Consider the following 15,199-nt stretch of genomic DNA (forward strand, 5'->3'; position numbering starts at 1 on the left):
TCTTCACACTGGCTGGCACGAATACACACTCTCTCTTAGACAAAGCGTTTCTGTCTGAAACAAAGTCAGCTTTTTGTGGACACGGAGGCACGGCTTCCAGGCACATGGGGGGGATTTAACCCATTGTAGTCAAGTGATTGGAGGACTTCTTTTTCACTTATAAACTTTTAAAGACTGCAGTAATCTGAAAAATAAAACCCTGAAGAGTGGCATTTAATATGTTTAATGAAACATAGACTCTTAAATAAATATTCTTTGATTTTCAAAGACAGAAAGACCTATAGTGAACTATATTTATACATTAGGCGTTTTTTAAAAAAGTGCATCAAAGTGCTTGTGAGTATTTGTTCTGTCTAGGTCATAAAGTCAAAAGAAAATATATCAAAAGATCAGACAAAAACACACAAAACCTCTGCACATTTGAACTGCTTAGCAAAGCTCAGATGATGAGCTTTTGGTTGCCTCACATAAACTCAAAATCATGACATACACCACAAGCCAAAAAACGAAATTTTGTCAAACAGCGTTTATATCATGGATGTTGCCTTTAAAGTGTTTCTGTTATGTGTGCTTCTATGCATATGATATACATCTCTTTGTAGACATCTTTTATCTCACCTACTCACATCAATCTCTGTTTCATCTCCCAGGCCCTCTCACTGAACCAGTCCTTCGTTCTCCTAATAACTGAGCGTTCTGCTGAAAGCACTAAACAAAGTCTGGCCAGTTTTAGCTGGTTTCTCTCCAGATAGTTCTGTGTGTCTCTCTGCAGCTGGTCCAAGGCCTGCGGCCGGTTCTCGTCAAGCGACACATCAGAGCTCAGCATGGGGTTGAAGCGGAAGTAGACATCTGGGGCCAGCAGGTCATCTAAAAGGGTGTGAACCCCTTCAGTGTCAGTGGCACTGCAGATCAGATTGCTGATTTTGGCCCTCAGGCTCGTGGAGGTAGCAGGTCCCTTCTTAGCACTGTCATAGCGACCTGTGCCCAGGGACAGCACACATTGGAAGTCCTGGTTTGGCCACAGCAAATGGCTTTCATGGACAGCCACGGCACAGGGATTGTTCAGGGTGATTCCACCATCCTAATAAGACACAAATTAATCTATAAAGCCGAGAAATTAGCATTTTGTTCAAATCAAACCTGCACAAAAAAGCTTAAGAAAAAAAGCCTGAATGATTAGAACTCCTTTAAAGTAAAACAAATACAATATCAACAGAGGTTCTTATATTTTTGATTTAAGAATTGTAGAAAAGTATTAAGGTGTGAGTGATAGGAAAGGGAGCGACTGGCATTTTTCTTTTTTCCTGAACGGAATGCGATATGTTGAATTGGGTTTTTGTATGGAATTTGTATCCAACCAAAGACTGTATATAAAGGATGACCATAGTGTGTTGACATCACTGAAAAGCTCCTACAATGATGCTTTTATACTGTTTAACACTTGTTTGGAGCTTTTTTGCACATAAGGTCTTGTAAACCAACTCCATTAATGCTATTTCACTTACATTCTTACACTGAAGATTGGGGCAGGCACACACATCACTGCAATGATGTGTGTGCCTGCATCATTGCAGTGATGATGCAGGCAGTGATGATGCAGGCACACACATCTATTATGTGTGTGCCTGCATCATCACTGCAATTCACCAATTTTTGTGTTCACTTCATTGACTGTCATTAGAAAAAAGATTAATGGCTAACAATTGCCACTAGTTATTGGGGCATTTTATTTATTAATGTTTTTTTTTCTTAAAGCAAAAAGTAAGGTTAACCTTCACCCCCTTCATAGTCCTTCAGTTAATCACATGTTTATTTCGCCTATTCACATTTGAGACAAAACAAGGACATGTCAACATTGGAAACTGTCATTAACAACCTGGTGAATGTCATTTTCTAAGGTAAACTCCTGGAAGTATCCTGGGGCGGCTGACGATGCCCTCACTGCCTGCCACATCTGGTAGCCTGAGCCTCCTGCGTAACGGCTGAGAGAACCTGGTTTGTGGTTATAGTTGCGGAAGACAAAAGCCTTAGGGCTGGTACCCCAGTTTACCACTGTGCTGACTGCAGAAACCTGAGCAGACACCAACAAAACCAACTGTTAAAGCTGTGCAAGCTCCAGTTTTTAAGCTGGAATCAAAACATGGAATCTCACCACAGCGGGGTGCTCCAATACAGCAGCTTGGAAGTCCTTTTATTGGTGTTCTGTGAAAGTGCAATATTCTTACCTTGGGACTGAAGAAATCTCTGGCTGTTTTAATAAGTACTCTATCACCTAGCTTCTCTCTAATGAGAATGAAAACAAGCAGTGTCTTATTAACTTGTTAAAAATTTACTCCTTTGAAGGACTGAAGCACATTTAATGTGTCTCTTATGTGCAAACCGGAGTATCGTCTCCCAGGTCTCAGTGTTATAGTAAGAATGGCTCCAGCCCATCTTCACAGTACCAACCAGTGGGTTTTGCCGGAATACTTCAGAACCAAAACGACGATACATGTCAGCACACTCTTCTATAGAAAAACGGGCCAAACCCAACATGAAGGCTAGGACAGCACCTTCAACAAACAGATGCGGAGACATGCATTTTAAATAGAGCTGTAGATTCAGACAGGCATGCATTAAAATGTTAGTCTCAGTTTACTATATGTCACCTGTGCTCACTCCACAGATGTAGTCAAACAGCTGGTGAATCTTTTTGCCTGTTTGATCCTCCAACAGCTTTAATATCTGAAGAGGCACAACACCTCTGAAAAATGCAAAGAAAAAGGAAAACATAAACCCCCAGAAATATGAACACATTAGCATAGTCATACACAGAAACAGTGGATACCATCAGGCACAGCTTAACCTTTATATACTGTTTGGCTCAAATTAAACCCATTTTGACATTTAACAGCAGTAAAAACACAATAAATGTATTTGATTGATTTTTCCTGGAGTGACCCAAAATACAAAAGAAACGAAAATGAAAAATATTTGTAGTTTGTACAGGTGCTTCAAATTTTTCTGCACAGAGGCTGTACCAGGTCAGATTTCACCTATATGTATTCAGATGGATTTTAGCCTAACCGACATGGATCAAATCAAAGAAAAGGGTGGTTTTGAATGATAGAGTTCAAGGAGGTACTTTACCACTTTACATACAAGGAATACCTGTGATCCACAGTCCAAAGATATACATGCTAGGTTAACTGGTAATTCTGAATTGACCATGAATGTTAGCTAGTTATGGTGCTTAATGTGTACTAAACAAAATGCTTCATGAATGTGTAGTTAAAGTTGTTTTGAGTGCTTAATGATCTATTTTTTCTTACATTTACCTCGTTCCACCACCATCAATTGAGAGGACTCTTATGCCACGGCCTTTGACTGGATCCGCATATCCGATAAGAGCCAAAGTTTCTCTTAATGCAGCCTGAAGTTCCTGGTTATGTTCATAGTTCTTCCGTTGTCTCAGCATTGAAACTGCAATTTTCTCCTGGAAACAAACACATGTTTTAAATTTAATGAGATTAAAACAACTGTTAAATATAAGTATTTGTGTTTAATTCTCAACAGACCTTCCAGATTAAGGCTTTGCATGAGGGGTAGTGGATAAGGTGTTCATTGAGTGCTTCTACGCAGTCAGTCAGATCTTCTGGAGTAGAAGCCAGTCTCAGGCTATCAGCGAACACACATGTCATTTCATCTGCTTGTTTCCTATTCAAGACAAGCTGACAAACAAGCAGAATCGCATCAAAGTTCATTTTTATGTATTTTAGCCTCTTACTAATGAGAGCAGATTTTTATCTTACTTAGTTCATCGGGGCATTAACTGGGAATTAATGAAAATGTTACTTTAACTCACCTTTTTATTTAATACTGCCCGCGGGGCAGAGATGGCAGTTTTGGAGTTGCTTTTTCGATAAACACCCAGCAGTTCTGGAATGGTACTTGTGGGGTTGCAGAGGTAATCCATAAAAGATACACTCTTCAGTCTCTTGGGGGACTTTTGGGATTCAGTGTCCTCATTCACTCCACTTTGACCCTTGAAATACTGATTGATGTGTTGGGATGTTTGAAAATAGTTCTCACTGATTTTAGTTGTATTACAGCTGCTGTGGAAACTGCCTGCAGCTCCTGGGGTGATAGATTCTTCTTGCTTCAGTTGTAAACTGGCACTGTGAGTTTGTGAGGTGGATTGTGTTAAAAGGTGTTTCTTGTAAGTCCAATCCTTCTCTATGAGAGGTTGTTCTTTCGTATTCTGAGCTTCATCTGTTACTTTGGCACCAAAGTATTTATTAATGTGCCTTGCAAAGTGAAGGTATCCTTCCTCCCAGGTACTGGAGTTACTGTCGGGTTCCAGTGCTGCCTTTACTTGAGACTGTTTACCTCTGATTTGTATTTTTCGTCTCTTCTCCCGTCTGTTTGTCTCTTTGGAAGGAGGCTCCAAATTCTCCTGCTTTTGAACTTTTGCCAAACCCTGAGAGAAAACTGTGTTAATGTGATGAGCAACATAATCGTAACCCTCACCAAATCTTGTCGTGAGAGAGCTGATGTGAAATAACTGCAGTCCAGATGTTTCTTGAGTTGAATGACTTGTTACAGAGTCCCACTGTTTGTCCTTATATTTCAAGGTCTGTGTTGTGTCTTTGCTTTCAGGTATATTTTCCTCTGTGGCTGCTTGCTGACTTTGACTAATCCTCTGTGACCTGCAAGCATACTCTGGAGTAGACATGACAACACTGGCATTTTCAGACAGACTTAAAACTTCTTTTCTTTTGAAATAAATGTTAATGTGTCTGGACAATTGATTAAATGATTGACCAAGACACCCTCCAACCGAACTTAAAAGAGAATTGTTCTGAGCCTCGTCAAAAATCCCAACTGGAGCTTTGGCTTTGAAGACATCCTTATTAGAAGATGAATAAAAACGCAGAGCCTGAAGATGTCTCGACTTTTCTGTAAGGTCTCTAAGGAGGCTATAAAAGGTAGAGGTTGTATCGCTGTGCTTTACTTTTTTAAAAGTGGCTTTTGTTGCAAACCTGGAAGGTTGAGGAGGTGACAGCTGTAAATATCTATGTAGGTCAAGGCAGAGTGGTGCTTTAGTCAGACCATGGTCCTTTCTGAGAAGGTTCATTGTGTATTTATATTTGCTGTACAATTTCAATGTCCTGTTCACACAACATGAACACAATTTTGTGCTCAGGTAACGACCCATGTTGTCTTGATGAGCGGCACTCAGTCAAAGCCTAAATATCACTCAGCACTGAGTCAGCTTGCAGTGGCATATTCAGCAGGAATCTGGAAAAGTCAACAAAACATTTGAACAACAACTAAGTCAGCGCTACACAATAATGACGCTCTGTGGCTGCAGGAGTGTGTTAAACAAAATGCTTACATGACACATGATATTGACATGTTGAGCTTTAGTAGTCATACATGATCAGAAACTTTGCTAATTATAACAAAAAGAAGTGCAGCTCATGATAGTTTCATCATTTTTACTTGTAAATCTAATTATGAGAAAGTTGTGAGTCAAAGATGAAATATTAATACTAGGGATATTACATAAAATTATAAAATTATTGCATTCATGTTTCCAAAGCTTGTCTGCGCTGATGACATGCACATAAACAACTATAAACAACTCTGACTGATCAAACTACAGGCATCATGTTTTACAATAGTCTGGTGCCTTTCTTTCCTTATGCTGTCTCCACAAGAATGTAACATGAAACCTCCAGAAAAAAGCGTGGCCTATAAATAACTCTCTATGGTGTATCTGTACTTCCATATTTCCATTTTGACAACACACACACACGGCTTTGCCTGTAGTTAATCTCTTATCCTTATCAATAATGGTGGAATGGTTAATACCATGTAAAATGAAGTGCATGCACTAAGGTGGCTATACAAACTAAAAGGCAGACAGCTCGGGTATGCAATAATCAAACATCGACATAGGTTAAAGTCTTCCACTTAAGCAAGGAGAGGTCACGAATGACAGAAAATGTAACCTTGACAGAATATGTGTTGAAAGCGTACACACTAAAGATTTACCTGAAACATAACACCAAGTTTTCCTGTCTTCACAATTCCTCTTCGTGCAGATGCCTGCTCTCTAAAATCCAGAACAGCAGTTTTGACAGACTGTCAGAGTCGCTTTTTTTTTCTGCTGTGTTTTGACACTTGATTCAATCCTTCCTACACGCAGGACTTTAATCTCATTTGCTGGGCTGGGCTGGGGGTGTGTATGGGGGGTGCGAACTGGCTTGGCCAGTGTTCAATAAGACACACAGGCTTAAGGTCATGTGTTGTCACTGCTGACAAGCACAAGTCTAAAATTAGGGATGGGGTGACAGCTTAAGGTCTCAGTGAACTCATGTTGGGTGCTTTAAACATCACCACACATCACACACACCAAACAGACAGAGCTGTGACTCATCACCGCAAACAGCACTCCAATTCTTAGAAGCTGTGCCCAAGCTGGAAGGTACATGTGATGCAAACAACTGGAAGTCTGCAGTTGTAAATGGATATTACGAAGTGTGCTCATGTTTTAAATTAGAGCCTGGATGTATGGTTTAAATGGGCCAATGTTATTCAGCAAAAACAATTAAATATGTGCTTATGTGACCTTGTGTCATGTTCCTTCTTTGCAGCTGTGCCCAAGGAGGCAGAAGCAAGTCCCCTACCTAGAGCGTTCGATCCCTGGCGCGTATGTCCGGAGTATCGTCTCCCAGGTCTGTAAGTATCCGTGTAAGTATCCTTGGGCAAAATACTGAACCCCAAATTTCCCCCCAGTGGAGCACGAGTGTGTTTGTGAATTTTATGCAAATTGATTAGGCATGTTTGAATGGGTGAATGAAGCTTGTAGCAAGAAAACACTTCGAATGCTCAAATTGATTAAGTAAGAAGAAAAAAGTGCCATACAAGTAAATTCCATTTGACATTTACGCTGTAACCAACAGTGTTTTATAAACACTTTTGTCCTATTGCAGGATCTCATGTAATCTTTCACCAGCACATGCCGTTCTACACAGCTGTTTATTTTTGGCGAAACATAAGAGGAGGGGCTCACGTGTTTCTCTCCAGCACACAGACACTGACGTTACTTTCAAAACAATAGTCACAAAAAAGACATAAATAATCAGAGAGCTTCAGTAGTTTTGATTTTTTTTTTGTTAAACAAATCCACTAAATTTGACATTTCTGCTCGTATTTGTTCTTCTGGCTATGATCTGATCAGTTTGCTACAATTCAGCACAATTTCTAAAGAACGATTTCACTCTCGCAGACTTACAATGACATCTAGTGGCAGATTCTTGACAGTTTGGTTCTTAATCGGCTTTGAATGAACCGCTGTGCATGACAGGAAATTGATCATATTCCGCTTCAGTGACTTTGAGTCTTATCTCTGCACCGTGTATATGATGAATACATGACAGTCCTTTACAGAACACACAATCCTTTCTGTCAAGAATGATTCTTTCCATGTACAGCAAAGCTTTTTTCTTTTTTAAAAATCTGTTTCCATAGCCACTATCTTGGGTCTGACTGCCACCTCCCCAGTGATTTTGTTAGAAGTAAGATTGGACCAATCTGCTGATACGAATACACACCAGAGGAAGAATAAAAATCATGACAAAATGCTGTTATCAGTCAAAAACAGATTTTCAAACTGCATTTAATGAAACCTGTACATCCAGAAATATTTATTTGAATACATTCATCTTCAGCTCTATTTTACAGTTGTAATTTTATTTCTGCATCATTGTTGTTATTTTAAATTACTTTAGGTGAACTACATAACCAACATAACCATTTTTTACAGGATTATCAGCATGATATTTATGCAGTTCTTCATATATTTACAGTACTTATAAAACAGTGCTGGAGCGTCAGGGTATTTTCTTTTCACAGCGTCCTGTGGTGCACTCCTCTCCACGTCCGGTCCACTTTAAGCGGTTCCTGGCAAAGATGTCATAGGATTTGTCCATCAATGGTCTCACAGGTGACCACATCATAAAGCGACCCAACCAACCGAGGCCTACGGCGCTATACATGACTGCAAACGCTGGGACTCCGCTGTGAACCTGGTAACACACAGCATGAAGGTGCATAATACAACACTTAGGTTAAACTGCATATTGTGAGGTTCATTAAAATCTTGGTTAAATAATCACCTTGTCTTTCTTATCAATCACGTGCATTTCCTTCATGGCCATCTCATAGGTGATAGCCTTGTATTTTGTTCCATCATAACCTGGCAGAGAGATATCAATGAAATGTACTTTCTCAGGCCGGTTTCTCTGCAGAAACTGGAGCAAACGGATCTCAGTCACACATATTGGACAAAGCCCATCATACAGAACCTGGAAAAGAGTGGAGAACAGACATTTACATGAGGAATTGTCTGATATTTTATCCCTAATTTTCCAAAATTCCGTTAAACTTGAAGGATATCAATCCTGTTGGGAGGCATAAACCCTTGTGGATTCATTTAACCTGCTTTGGTTCAAATGAAAGTACAACAGTTGCATTGGAGAAGCAGCAAAATGGTGAGACTGTTGCTCTCCCCATATCGCTCCTGACTGATATTTCTCTTTCCTTTTTGCTAGTTTCCTTGTCTCTACTGGTAGCGTTAGATGGTACTTGCAGCCCATTCAGGTTGCACAGGTAGTTCCATATACTAATATGCCATCACAAGATGGTTTACAGTCTCAGTCTCAGCACAGGAGAGTGGAGGACATATAGGAGACGGGCTGCTACACAAGAAGAGCTGGACAGGGTTGCACAAGGGCATCAACGCAGCAGCAGGAGAGATAACTGCGCCTTTGTTCGAGGAGGAACAGAGCCCTTGAGAATGACCTACTTGTGCCAGCTTTTGATCAAACTGTAAGAAGAACCAGACTCCACGTGCATGACATGAGGGCCTGACCTTGCAGCTCAACTGAGTTTACCAAAGAAAAGCAGGACTGGCAGGTCCACCGATGGACCCCATTCGCTTCACAAATAAATGCAGGTTCACACTGAACACATGTGACTGACATTAGAAATCATAATCTTTTTTCAAAAAGACATGTTAACCCTGATGAGATTACCTCATTAATAGTCATTACATCAAAGATCCTGAATGATTTGAATTTGGCCCAGGAAAACGTCCATCAACTAAAAATTGAGTTGCGTATTGCCACAGCGTTGTCTTAAGTTAACAACGTTCAAAGTGCAACTTTCATTTCGCTCAGCTGGCACAGATACTACCACACAGTGAGGACAAGGTCAAAAATGAGTCTTACACATGTAAAATAAGCGTTATGAAATCGTAAGCGTGGTTTTAAATCATTTTATATTATACTGCCAAACTGGAGACATTTCAACCAGTAACGCGGAATCATTTACTTTACAGGGTTTACATATTAACCAGTATGTTATCCTAAAAACGGTTTACCCGTTTTACAGACCGCTAACTAAAATTTTAAAGACAAGTTTAGCAGAAACAGAGACAGTGGGAGCAACTCACCCTGACACCAGCAGACTCAGAACTGAAGGTGCGATGCTGATGTTTGCAGGGCACAGATGTTACTCTTGAATTTACACAACTGGGCAATCTGGCTAAACCCGAAGTCAAACATGTTCTCACTTTTGAAAACATCTGAAGCTACAAATGGCTACACAGCTCTAACTTGCACTGGAATCAACCTGACTTTTCCCCAACTAACAACCAGATTATACAAGCGTTTGAATAACTCTTGAATAACTTCTTCTTCCCCCTTTGAGGCAATCTAGGCTTTGTTTTATTATCGCCATCTAGTGGACTGGAGTGCGAGAAGTTCCCTGACTTACGTCTACAAACAGAAATGCTGAGTATTTATTTACATTTCCACATTCCATGTTTTTGAACGTTTAGTTTTCAGTTTGATTTTTTATTTTATTTTTACACACATCTAATTAGCCAACTGAACAGGCTTTAGAACTGGGAAAAAGGAGATTTTAGTGACTTTGCAGGTATCCAGATAGCTGGTCTGAAACTGCTTGGATCACACAACCATAAAGAGAATGGTCAAAAAAAAGAGAAATATCCAGTGACCACCAGTTTTCCGAGTGGAAACTTGATTGATGAAGTTGATGCCAGAGGTGCTTTGAGCCAAAATGAAGCATTTCAAATAACCACTGATTACAACCAAGGCATGGAGAAGAGCATGTCTAAATGCTCAACAAGTTAAAGATTGAAGCAGATGGGTTAGAGCTGCAGATGACCACACCTGGTGCCGGTTGTGAAAGATAAGGACAGGAAAGGGATGCTACAGTTTGAACATCTTTACCAAACTTGACACACTTTGAGACCTTTAGTACCAACTCAACTGAGCAGACTGGTTTCTCTGGCACACTTTCCAGATCTTAAGCCAACAGAGCATATTTGGGATGCGGTAGAACCGGAGATTCACATCATGTTTGTGCAACATCATATCTGCTGCAACTGTGTGATGCTAACATACTTTTATACACTAAAATCTCAGAGGAATGTTTCCAGCACCTTTGTATGATCTATGCACGCAGTTCGGAAAGAAAAAAGTGGCCCAACTCAGGCGTACCTAATGAAGTGGCTAGTGAGGATATGTCAGCTGTTTAATTTCCTTAAATTCTAATCCATAAATTGTAATTATTATCCTCTCAGTTGAATTTTATGTAGTGTTTGTTGTATTTCTTTCAAAACATGCGGTTTGCAGTCTCAATAGCTGATTAATGAGGAGGTTGAATTGGAGCACATTATCGCTCAGCATCTAGACATCTTTAAATAACTCATGAAAGAAAAAAACAGAGCTCACAGCACCTCTAAAAGATACACCAATAATCCATACCGGATTAATTTGCTAATTTCGATACTGAAAGCTGGAAATTTGAATAGAATACCAAGGTTGTGAGATTAGTTATTAGAAGCAAATACACATTTGAACAGAGCTGTATTTTTTTCTGTACAGATCTAATTTGTCTGTGGATGTAAAATATTGTGAGATCTGCAGTAGGGCCGAAAATTATTCCATAACAAGCCTTAAGTACATATAATAAAATTTTAGGGGGAAAAATACAGTACTGTGTTTCATAGCCCATATTTTAAGATCCATAAACATCTATAATGCAAACTTATGAGTGTTTATTTTCTCCTGTAATTTCTCACAAAGCATTTTTCAGATTTTTTTCTTCAATAGAGCTGAAGCATAAAAACTAGGGATTTTGTGCTAAGCTGAAAGAATATCCAGTGACTACATCAATTTAAACAACTCATAATTTTAAGAAAATAAAATAGAGACCAATTATTTCCAGCATTCACATTCAGCAACCACATGGCCCAACACTGCTGACATTGAATTTGTAGCCAGCGCTGTTTTTCACAACATGTACAAAACACAGTTTTTCAGTTAATTAATTTTTACTTAATCAAAGCGTGCAGACAAACCATAAAATTAAGAAAGCCTTCCTAATATTGTATAAGTCCCTCCCACATGTACTGAAAAAACAGCTCTGGGGATCTAGTTAGATTGGCACGAAGTTCCAAGCATTTTTTTTTTCAGTTAGCCCTGCTGAGGGAGACCCCCTGCCATCGGGGGGTGCCATTGTATTGGGGGCATGACATCAAAACATAAATCCCAGCTTTAAAGGTTTCCCAAAAGAGAATGTCATTTTGACCAACCCACCTGCAGTGCACAAACACATAGGAGTAGACAAACACTGCTTACATGAGTTCAAAGGGCCTCGGCAGTAAAACCAATGTATGTCTATGAAAGGGTCGTATGTTAAAAGAAACATATTTTAGCAGTTGAATTACACTTCCTACAAGCATTTATTGTCATCAATATCTAGTGCTTGGCTATTGCTCTATTTTGTATGGCCACTCATATTTTGCATGACAGCACACGTGATGAGATCAAAGAGCTTACAGCAGAGTGAACTCTGTCCCAGTGCAAGACTGTGTCACATGGACTGAGTTCATAGACTTTGCGATACAGTTTCAAGGACTGGGCCGAGGTGAGGTCTTGTGAAACTTATAATGGATGCAAAATATGTGAATCTAACTCTTTCTTTGAAAAGTTGCACTTGTTTATTTTCTGTTCACTTATTTTTGCTGTTCCCGCTTTCTAGCCGGAGAATTGAACATGCCCCCCGCAGCAGCAACCAATCTAGGCTACACTCCACCAGACGGAGGCTGGGGCTGGGCTGTCGTCTTCGGCGCTTTCATCTCCATAGGATTCTCGTATGCCTTTCCTAAGTCCCTCACCATCTATTTCAAGGAGATTCAGGAATATTTTTCAGTTTCCTACAGTGAGATTGCCTGGGTGTCCTCAGTCATGCTTGCTTCTATGTATGCAGGAGGTTAGTGGCCGTCATACTTCAAGTATTGGCACATTCCCAAGCAGCGTATCCCATTTGTCCCTCAGAACGTTGCCAAAAATGTAAGATATTTCTCTCCTGTGTGCAGGCCCTGTCAGCAGTATACTGGTCAATCGCTATGGCAGCAGACCTGTGGTTTTAGTTGGTGGGGTCCTGGTTTGCACTGGCATGGCTCTCGCTTCTTTTGGAACTAATATAATACATCTGTACCTCTGTGTTGGAGTAATTGGAGGTAAATTATGTTTCCTTTTTTTGTTAACAGTCAGATAGGCTAGTCCAACAATTTAAAAAACTATCCTTTAAAACGATTCACTTTCTTACAGTGCACATGTTCAATTCAGTTTTGTGTTATTTTTCTGGTATAGCTGTTGCTGTCCTTTATAATGTTTGCTTTATGATACCTGGTTGTAACTGGACTACACTGAAGGAAGGAGTGGTTGTGTTGTAACTCTCATTCAGTCTTTTACTATCAGGATCAATCCACAGGGATTGTTTATGTCCCTGTGTAAAGCAGAGTTGGTCGTTCAGTGCAGCGAGTACAATGACCCTTATGATATAATATAAGTTATAATCCCCTCTTACAACATCAAAGCAATGTTTAGATTTGGGTAAAACCTTTTTTGTCCTGTTAATTCAGGTGCATTTGGAACATCCACACATGCACATGTGCAGACAAAACCACACGATCATTTTACTAACTGAGAGCAAGCAAACCTCTCAGACTTTAAACCTAATCTTTAATCTAGTAGCACTGCACCAGTCAGAGACGTACAGAAAAGAAATGCCCAAACCATGGGACTAGTTATATTTTTTTTTCTGTAAACAAATCATCACCGATATAAAACTAATGTCACAGATAATAATAAGAGGTGCATTCAACTGTCTAAAAGTACTTTAGGCACTTTATTCAAAATATTCTAAAGGGAATAATTCATAAATTACTGTGTGTAATTTTAACCTTATTTTTAACAGGTTTTGGTCTCGCCTTCAACTTGCAGCCCTCCCTGACGATCATAGGCACTTACTTCCAGGTCAAAAGGCCCATGGCCAATGGACTCGCTATGACTGGAAGTCCGGTTATTCTCTCCACTCTGGCGCCTCTCAATCAGTTTTTGTTTGATTCCTTTGGTTGGAGGGGAAGCTTCCTCATCCTGGGATCCATTGTTCTGAACTGCTGTGTAGCTGGTGCTTTGATGAGACCAGTCAACAAAAGCATACCACGGAAAACAATAGATGAGTCATCAAAGTGTGAAAGCAAAGCTGAGGAACACCCTGCTGCTGAAGACACCACTACCCACTCTGATAACCTTCAGACTGAAGATCAAAGTGAGAGCAAGGGTCACAGCTTTGTGCAGAAATTCATAGATCTCTCACTTTTCAGACACAGGGGCTTCCTCATTTATCTAATTGGTAATGTGGTCTTGTTTTTTGGCTTTTTTGCACCTGTGGTTTTCATGGCTCCATATGCCAAACATCAAGGGATTGATGAATATTCAGCAGCTTTCTTGCTCTCCATTTTTGCTCTGGCGGACATGTTCATTAGACCGACAACTGGCTTAGTTGGCAACACCAAGTGGATCAGGCCGAGAATACAGTATTTTTTCAGTTTTGCTGTTTCATACAATGGCGTATGTCACCTAATGTGCCCACTGGCGTCTGGCTATACGGGCCTAGTTGTATATGCTGTCTTCTTTGGTTTGGCATTTGGGATGCTTTCTGCACTCCTTTTTGAAGTTCTAATGGACCTTGTTGGAGCTCCTCGTTTCTCCACTGCTGTTGGACTTGTCACCATTATTGAGTGTGGGCCAGTGCTTCTGGGACCTCCAATGGCAGGTTTGTGGTGTTTTTTTTCTTCTCTTTTTTTCCATTGAATTGTGATTTTGATTATACATATAAGCAAAGTATAGAAATTTCCAAGATGGAGTTACTAACAGATTATGTGTGTTCTCTTTCAGGAGCTTTGGTTGATTATTTTGGTGATTACAAATACATGTATTATGCATGCGGTGTATTCATGCTGGTTTCTGGCATATTTTTCTTCGTTATGCATTACTACAACTATAAAAAACTGGATGAGGAGCGCGGAAAGAGCAAAGCAATGGAGACAAGGAATTCTGACGAGGCAGAACAACTAAAAATGAACCAGGCTGATAGAACGATGAATGAAACAGATGAATGAACTTGCTGACTATGACTTTATTTCAGTGGATGCATACAAAATGACACTACAAAGGCTTTTTATGCAGTATGTAAATGTATTTTGTACCTTAAATGACTTAGTTAGAGTAGTTAGACTTTTACATATTTGCAGATTCACATTTGTTATTTTGTAAATGCTCATATTACGTATATTATTATTATTACAGTGTGTGGCATATGTAACTCTCATGGATTTGTTAATAAATCTCCAGGAACTAACTATGTTCCTTCTAATGCAATCCTTATGGCTTTATAAACTTAAGCAGTTCATTTGGTTTCTTCATCAATTAAATAATAATAAATCTTCTGACTCTTATTTCTGAATAATGTAAGAAAAGAAGTCCAAACCCACATGCAGTCACAGTTTAGTGTTACTAAACTGTGTTACTTATTACCACTAGATGGCACTGAACCCTATCACATGAAAACTGAAGCCACACACATCTTTTCCATTAAACTTCAATTAAACAACAGGCATCCTCATGCCTCGGGCTCAGTTCTCTACAGCATCGCTTTCCATAATCTGGGTCATGACCCCCGGCCCAATGGGAAGATAGCTATTTTGAATAGTTTACAACATTTGCAACAGTAAAAACAAAATTTAGGTGTCTGTTGTGAAGACTGCAGTTTC

General features: G+C 39.7%; 3 protein-coding genes across 3 annotated transcripts; 1 reads left to right on the forward strand and 2 right to left on the reverse strand.

Annotated features, from left to right (window-relative positions):
* Window positions 1-224: 224 nt before the first annotated feature.
* LOC102215246 (calcium-independent phospholipase A2-gamma-like) lies at window positions 225-6,229 on the reverse strand. Its single transcript, XM_005731693.2, has 9 exons — window positions 6,040-6,229; window positions 3,845-5,280; window positions 3,558-3,710; window positions 3,318-3,475; window positions 2,649-2,743; window positions 2,381-2,552; window positions 2,226-2,283; window positions 1,877-2,071; window positions 225-1,081 (listed from the first exon to the last, which is right to left on the reverse strand). The coding sequence occupies exons 2-9, from the start codon at window positions 5,195-5,197 to the stop codon at window positions 623-625; spliced, it is 2,643 nt and encodes an 880-aa protein (XP_005731750.1). The 5' UTR covers window positions 5,198-5,280; window positions 6,040-6,229; the 3' UTR covers window positions 225-622.
* A 1,420-nt stretch (window positions 6,230-7,649) lies between these two features.
* LOC102215533 (uncharacterized protein At5g50100, mitochondrial-like) lies at window positions 7,650-9,744 on the reverse strand. Its single transcript, XM_005731694.1, has 3 exons — window positions 9,503-9,744; window positions 8,166-8,354; window positions 7,650-8,075 (listed from the first exon to the last, which is right to left on the reverse strand). Exons 1-3 carry the CDS (start codon window positions 9,632-9,634, stop codon window positions 7,881-7,883), a joined length of 516 nt encoding a protein of 171 aa, XP_005731751.1. The 5' UTR covers window positions 9,635-9,744; the 3' UTR covers window positions 7,650-7,880.
* Window positions 9,745-11,941: 2,197 nt separating this feature from the next.
* On the forward strand, window positions 11,942-14,874 carry slc16a7 (solute carrier family 16 member 7). The gene is made up of 5 exons (XM_005731695.1): window positions 11,942-12,006; window positions 12,121-12,351; window positions 12,458-12,601; window positions 13,342-14,202; window positions 14,325-14,874. The coding sequence occupies exons 2-5, from the start codon at window positions 12,135-12,137 to the stop codon at window positions 14,546-14,548; spliced, it is 1,446 nt and encodes a 481-aa protein (XP_005731752.1). The 5' UTR covers window positions 11,942-12,006; window positions 12,121-12,134; the 3' UTR covers window positions 14,549-14,874.
* Window positions 14,875-15,199: the final 325 nt, after the last annotated feature.

The sequence above is a fragment of the Pundamilia nyererei genome, unplaced genomic scaffold (assembly GCF_000239375.1).
Source record: "Pundamilia nyererei isolate P.nyererei 1_Seehausen unplaced genomic scaffold, PunNye1.0 scaffold00044, whole genome shotgun sequence".
NCBI lineage: Eukaryota > Metazoa > Chordata > Actinopteri > Cichliformes > Cichlidae > Pundamilia > Pundamilia nyererei.

Bases quoted from the DNA above. Each gene is read 5' to 3' on its own strand.
- slc16a7 (XM_005731695.1), top strand. From the start codon at position 12,135: ATGCCCCCCGCAGCAGCAACCAATCTAGGCTACACTCCACCAGACGGA. The intron at 12,352-12,457 runs GTTAGTGGCCGT...TCCTGTGTGCAG, and splicing joins TGCTTCTATGTATGCAGGAG to GCCCTGTCAGCAGTATACTG. The intron at 14,203-14,324 runs GTTTGTGGTGTT...GTTCTCTTTCAG, and splicing joins TCTGGGACCTCCAATGGCAG to GAGCTTTGGTTGATTATTTT.
- LOC102215533 (XM_005731694.1), bottom strand. From the start codon at position 9,634: ATGTTTTCAAAAGTGAGAACATGTTTGACTTCGGGTTTAGCCAGATTG. The intron at 8,355-9,502 runs GTGAGTTGCTCC...ACTCTTTTCCAG, and splicing joins CTGAGTCTGCTGGTGTCAGG to GTTCTGTATGATGGGCTTTG. The intron at 8,076-8,165 runs GTGATTATTTAA...GTGTGTTACCAG, and splicing joins TGATTGATAAGAAAGACAAG to GTTCACAGCGGAGTCCCAGC.
- LOC102215246 (XM_005731693.2), bottom strand. From the start codon at position 5,197: ATGGGTCGTTACCTGAGCACAAAATTGTGTTCATGTTGTGTGAACAGG. The intron at 3,711-3,844 runs GTGAGTTAAAGT...CTTGTTTGTCAG, and splicing joins GGGCAGTATTAAATAAAAAG to CTTGTCTTGAATAGGAAACA. The intron at 1,082-1,876 runs GTTGTTAATGAC...GTGTCTTATTAG, and splicing joins TAGAAAATGACATTCACCAG to GATGGTGGAATCACCCTGAA.